Source organism: Athene cunicularia (assembly GCF_003259725.1).
Source record: "Athene cunicularia isolate RWA chromosome 27 unlocalized genomic scaffold, athCun1 chr27_part1, whole genome shotgun sequence".
NCBI lineage: Eukaryota > Metazoa > Chordata > Aves > Strigiformes > Strigidae > Athene > Athene cunicularia.
Window position 1 is genome coordinate 5,297,068 of NW_020799138.1, and position 5,181 is coordinate 5,302,248.

The 5,181-nt window shown below is 57.0% G+C and overlaps 2 protein-coding genes across 2 annotated transcripts; one reads left to right on the forward strand and one right to left on the reverse strand.

Moving 5' to 3' along the window:
• Positions 1-13: 13 nt before the first annotated feature.
• On the reverse strand, positions 14-328 carry LOC113489160 (feather keratin 1-like). The gene has a single exon (XM_026864690.1). It carries the CDS (start codon positions 326-328, stop codon positions 14-16), a length of 315 nt encoding a protein of 104 aa, XP_026720491.1.
• A 2,621-nt stretch (positions 329-2,949) lies between these two features.
• LOC113489115 lies at positions 2,950-5,132 on the forward strand. Its single transcript, XM_026864628.1, has 4 exons — positions 2,950-3,103; positions 3,913-3,989; positions 4,288-4,444; positions 4,792-5,132. The coding sequence occupies exons 1-4, from the start codon at positions 2,950-2,952 to the stop codon at positions 5,130-5,132; spliced, it is 729 nt and encodes a 242-aa protein (XP_026720429.1).
• Positions 5,133-5,181: the final 49 nt, after the last annotated feature.

Sequence of the window (5,181 nt, forward strand, 5' to 3'; positions counted from 1 at the left end):
GTCACCAGCAGCTTTAGCAGGGGAGGCACCTCCTGCCGCAGAGGCGGCTGCCCAAGCCGGAGAGGCCAAAGCCCCCGGAGGAGATGGGCACTCCCTCAGAGCTGAGGATGCTGCCAACGGCAGCGGAGGTGGAGGAGCCCACGGCGGTGCTCTGCGGGAAGGAGCTGAGGATGGGGCCGGGCAGGGTCACCACCACGGGGGAGGGCTGGATGACGACGGTGGAGTCCTGGCACTGCCTGACACAGGGCTCATTGCAGCTGTTGGCCAGCGGGGTCGGGCCGCAGGGCTGGCAGGGCAGGCAGGGCATGCACGGGATGTTGCAGGACATGACTCAGTGGTGGGGGAGCACCTGGGAGAGAGATCAGGGAGAAGCAGAGCCTGAGGGTGGTTGAGAAGCCACCTGTCAGCCCACCATGAGCGAGACAAACCACATGCTGGAGGAAAGAGGCAGGGTCTTTCTAGAGCTGCACATGGGTTTCTCCTTCCCATCAGGTTAAACAAACCCTGCCAAGAGTGGACAAGCCCAGGCCGGTCATGCCTGGTCCATACCTCACCTCAGGAGGGCCCCAGCCTATCTCCATCCTACGATTTTGTTCCCTTTCCCTGTCTTGTGCTAGGGAACCCCTTGCTCCATTGTAGGAAAGGGGGCAGGTATGTGCTGAGAAAAACCTGAGGGGGAAGAGAAGGAAGAGTAGAAGGAGGAGGAAGGGCTCCAAACTCACCCGGTTCCCAAGGAGATGGAGGCAAGAAGAGTGGATGAGAGAGTGAGGGGAAGGGCCTGCTTATATACTGCTCCAGCACTGCCCCAGGCCCACAGTCACTGCACACAGGCAGTAATTTTCCAACAGACTCACCTCCAAAGCAAAACATCCTACCTAGTGGCACAGGTTGTGCCTTGGTTTCTGTCAACGCTGCTCTTTCTTGTCCTCATTTCTGATGGGACCATTAGTCCTCAGAGGCTCCTTTGAAATATTGAGATGAGTGGCCCAGGGTTTTCCCGGGCAGGGACACATCAGTCCAGGCAGAAGCTGTGCTCCAAGTGCTGGAGGGGTGTGTGCAGGGTGGGGGAATGGGTCTGGGGAAATCTGGTGATTTAGAAAATGGTCTTGGCAGGAAGGTGCACATATCCTGCCACCAATGCAGTCCTCTCCTGCTTGGGTCACTTTGTTTGGCCAAGTCACCCCATCTCACAGAAGTCTCTGGGCGTCCCCAACCAAGGTGATCAACTGGATTGCAGAAGGAGAATGCTGTCATTCTGAACCCCGTGATTCCTCAACAAGCCCTGTGGAGTCAGGTCCCTCCTCACTGCCTGCGTGGTGTGTAGGGGCTCAGGAGAGCGCCATGTTCCTCCCACTCTCCTCACTCCACCATGCGCTTTGGTCACACGCTTTGAACCCTGGCCAGCAGGAGACGCTTCTCCAAGACATACTGACTGTCCTGAGCTGTGGGAATGTTAATAAGAAGGTCATGCTGAGGGCTGAGGCCGTTGGGGATGCCTGGAGATGGGTACTAGGGTATAGCCGGGTGCTTGGAAATGGATTTCCCGGGGCAGGGATGGTGCTGTCCAGGCCGCAGGGGAGTTCAGCCCTGTATGAGACATGGGTCTGCAGACAGCATGCACTCCTAGCTTGGCCTCATGACAGAAGGCTGACACATGGCCTGTCCAAAATTAGAGTGTGACTCACCAAGGGTAGGGAGAGTTCTCTCCCAGGAAGCTTGCCCACCAAAGACGTTCCCTTGCCCTCCCAGGGTGCGTCCCAGCTGCCCCCATGTCTGCAGGGCAGGGAAGTGCTTCGCTCCTTGATGTAGTCTGCAAGCTGGCTCTGTACCCAGGACATCCCTTCCTTGAGCATCCTCGGGCACGTGGCACTACAGGGTCCTGACAACGCTCATTTGTTTGGAAATGCAGTAGGTTTCCTTGCCTCTCCAATGGTGCTGGGTGGTTCTCCGGGCTGAGGGGGCTTTTAGGTCATGGCAGGGGAGGTGTGATGAAGCCCTCAGGCCTGGGAGAAGCATTACCACATGGGACCCAAGGATGAGTCCCAACCAGTGGGGAGGTGTTTTCCAAGACCCTTTCTTTCCCTCCAGAGAGCGTTCAGGAGAGCTCCTCAATGGCAGCCTTGGTCTCCTCGACCAGGAAGATGAGGCCTGTGGGTCTGTTCCTCTCACCCTCAAAGCGCCTGCTTGTTTTCCTGAGTATAGGGCTGCAGCCTTCTTACTTTTGCAGCATGAGGTGCCTAAGGCGCTGCCAGCTTTTCTGAGCTCCTTTACACTTCACCGCTGCCTCCGTGGCATCCGACAGACCAGCTGCCTGAACAGGCCGAATTCGGGGCGCCTTAAATCCAGGGGCTGTACCCCAATACTCACTTTCCTTCCTCTCTTGAGGGCTTGAACCCCGATGTTTCTCAGGTGTGGCAGCCAAGGCTGCCCTTAGTTCCAATCTTCCCAACCAATTCTTCCCTCTTGGGGGCAGCTGTGCCTCAGGAGTTTTTTGCCCGTAACAGGATTGCAGGATCCTTGAGGATGGAAGGGACCTCTGGAGATCACCTAGTCCAACCGCCCCTGCTGAAAGCATGGTCAGCCCTTGGAGGATGCTCAGGGCCGTGTCCTGTCAAGCTCTGAATGCCTACAAGGACGGAGAATGCATAAACTGTTCAGGCAGCCCCAGCTGGTGCTTTGCCACTCTCACCCTAACAAAGTCTTTTCTTCTGGTTTTGTGGAAACTCGCGTTTTTCAGTAGGTGCCGGTTACCTCTTGTCCCTTCACTGGATAGGACTCCGGACAGTCAGACTCTCTGTTCTTGACCCCCTCCTATCAGCTCTTTTACCCAGTGCTAGGAAGCGTGTCCTGGAGCTTTCTGTGCTCCAGGGTGAACCACCCCACCTCTGGCAGCCCCTCCTGCCGCAGGGGCTCCAGTCGCTTCATGGACTTTGCTGGAGTCACGCCAGTATGGCCGTGCCTCTCTCATACTGGGGAGCCACGGACTGGACAGCAGTTGTGGTCTCAGCAGTGCAGAGCCAAGAAGAGGAATTCCCTTCCGCATGTTATAGCAACAATCCTCCCCATGCAGCCCAGGATGCTGTTGGACGCCCTTTGCCCAGAGGTGCGTGTTGCCTCATGGTGTCCTCCAGGACTGACGTCCTCTGCTGCAAAGCTGTTTGGTGGCCCATCAGGCCCAGCCTGTAGTGGTGTGGGAAATCCTTCCTCCGCCACCACGGGACTATTCATACAGGGCTTAAATGCTATTGGCTTCAGTCCAGACCCCTGTGAGTGGCCACCAGCTGGACATCTTGCCCCTCGTCATAATCCTTGGAGAACAGCAGCCATGCCAGATTTCAATCCCCAACACTGGCCTCTTCCCCAGCCTCTATTTTGTCACTGTGCCTGTCAGGATTGTCACAGGCGAGGGCATCAGAAGCCTTGTTTAGATGAGATTCACCACATCTGCTGCCATTGCCTCCTATACCAGAGCCAAGCAGGTCATCAGAGGAGGCCAGGAGGTTGGTCAGGCCTGCCTTGCCCTCTGTAAATCCCTGCTGACCACTCACAAAGGCCTTCTCATCCTTTCGTCTTGGGAAAGCCCTTCCAGGGTGACTTGCTCCATCACCTTTGCAGGGCTGGAGGTGAGGCTGAGTGGCCCGTCGTTCCCCAGCTCCTCCTTTGTGCCCTTTTTGAAGACAGGAGGCCCATTGGCCCATTGGCTTCCTTCCAGTCCTCAGATGCGTTCCCTGGCTGCTGTGACTTTCAAAGGGAGCTGAGTGGCCTTGTTGTGACGCCAACAACTCTCTTGGGTGTGTGACATCAGGTTGCTTGCGCTTGTGTCAGTCCAATCTCTTTGACTGCTCCCACACCTGATCCTCCTTCCCTGCTCCACATGTTCTGAGGAGTGTCAGGAGCCTAATCTCTTGACAGCAAATCCTGCCAGTAAAGACCAAGGCGAGGAAGCCGTGGAATACCTCCACCTTTCCTATAAGCCCTATAAATGCCCAGTGAGGCTGCCCCGTTAAGCGCTGAGGCTGCCTTTGATCAAGCCTCCTTTTGGTGCTGACCTGCCTGGAAGAAGACCTTCTTGTTGCCCTCCATATGCTTTGCCTATTTCAGTGCCAGGGGGGCCCCTCCAGAACTTTGGAGGTGTCTTGTGCCCACACTGACACAACGCTGCCCAGGAAATCCTTGGCCTTCTCATCGCGGCACATCAAAGAGCCTGCATGGCAGACCAAGCATGTCAGAAATGAGGAAATGAAATGGCACTGTTGACGGAGAGCAAGGCACAGCCTGCGCCACTAGGTAGGATATTTTGCTTTGGAGGTGAGTCTACAGGAAAATTACTGCCTAACTGCAGTGACTGTGGGCCTGGGGCGGTGCCGGAGCAGTATAAAAGCGAGTCCTTCTCCTCACTCTCTCATCCACTCCTCTCAGTTCCATCTCCTTGGGAACAAGGTGAGTTGGGATTCCTACTTGTCTTACGCCTCCTCCTGCTCCTGCTACTGTTCCGCGTCCTCCTCGTGTCTTAGCTGGGACATGGAGCCACTTATCATGGGAGTGGGAAGGGGGCAGAAGGTTTATCATGGAGAGAGGTTAGGGCATGGCTCTGCTGACATATGGACATGGCAGGGACATCCTTGGTCTTGGTCACTCTTGGCAGGATTCTTTTGGGCTGATGGGAAGGAGAAACCCGTGGTCCTCCCTAAAAGGCCTCCACCTCTTCTCTCCTTGTCTCTTTTCTCCCTCATGGTGGGGTTAGAGTTGGCTTGTCAACCACCCCTCGTGCTTTGTTATCCATTTCTGCAGTCCGGGTTAATCTCTACTGTGGAGACATGTCCTGCAACATCCCGTGCATGCCCTGCCTGCCCTGCCAGCCCTGCGGCCCGACCCCGCTGGCCAACAGCTGCAATGAGCCCTGTGTCAGGCAGTGCCAGGACTCCACCGTCGTCATCCAGCCCTCCCCCGTGGTGGTGACCCTGCCCGGCCCCATCCTCAGCTCCTTCCCGCAGAGCACCGCCGTGGGCTCCTCCACCTCCGCTGCCGTTGGCAGCATCCTCAGCTCTGAGGGAGTGCCCATCTCCTCCGGGGGCTTTGGCCTCTCCGGCTTGGGCAGCCGCCTCTGCGGCAGGAGGTGCCTCCCCTGCTAAAGCTGCTGGTGACGGCCCTGGGGAAGGCCCCCAGGGACACACAGGCTGG

What these genes read in the sequence shown, in the direction of transcription:
- LOC113489160 (XM_026864690.1), bottom strand. Translation starts at nt 328, where the DNA reads ATGTCCTGCAACATCCCGTGCATGCCCTGCCTGCCCTGCCAGCCCTGC.
- LOC113489115 (XM_026864628.1), top strand. Translation starts at nt 2,950, where the DNA reads ATGGCCGTGCCTCTCTCATACTGGGGAGCCACGGACTGGACAGCAGTT. An exon ending in TGGACGCCCTTTGCCCAGAG is followed by an intron (nt 3,104 to 3,912) that starts GTGCGTGTTGCC and finishes ATCTCTTGACAG; the next exon opens with CAAATCCTGCCAGTAAAGAC. An exon ending in ATAAGCCCTATAAATGCCCA is followed by an intron (nt 3,990 to 4,287) that starts GTGAGGCTGCCC and finishes CTGCGCCACTAG; the next exon opens with GTAGGATATTTTGCTTTGGA.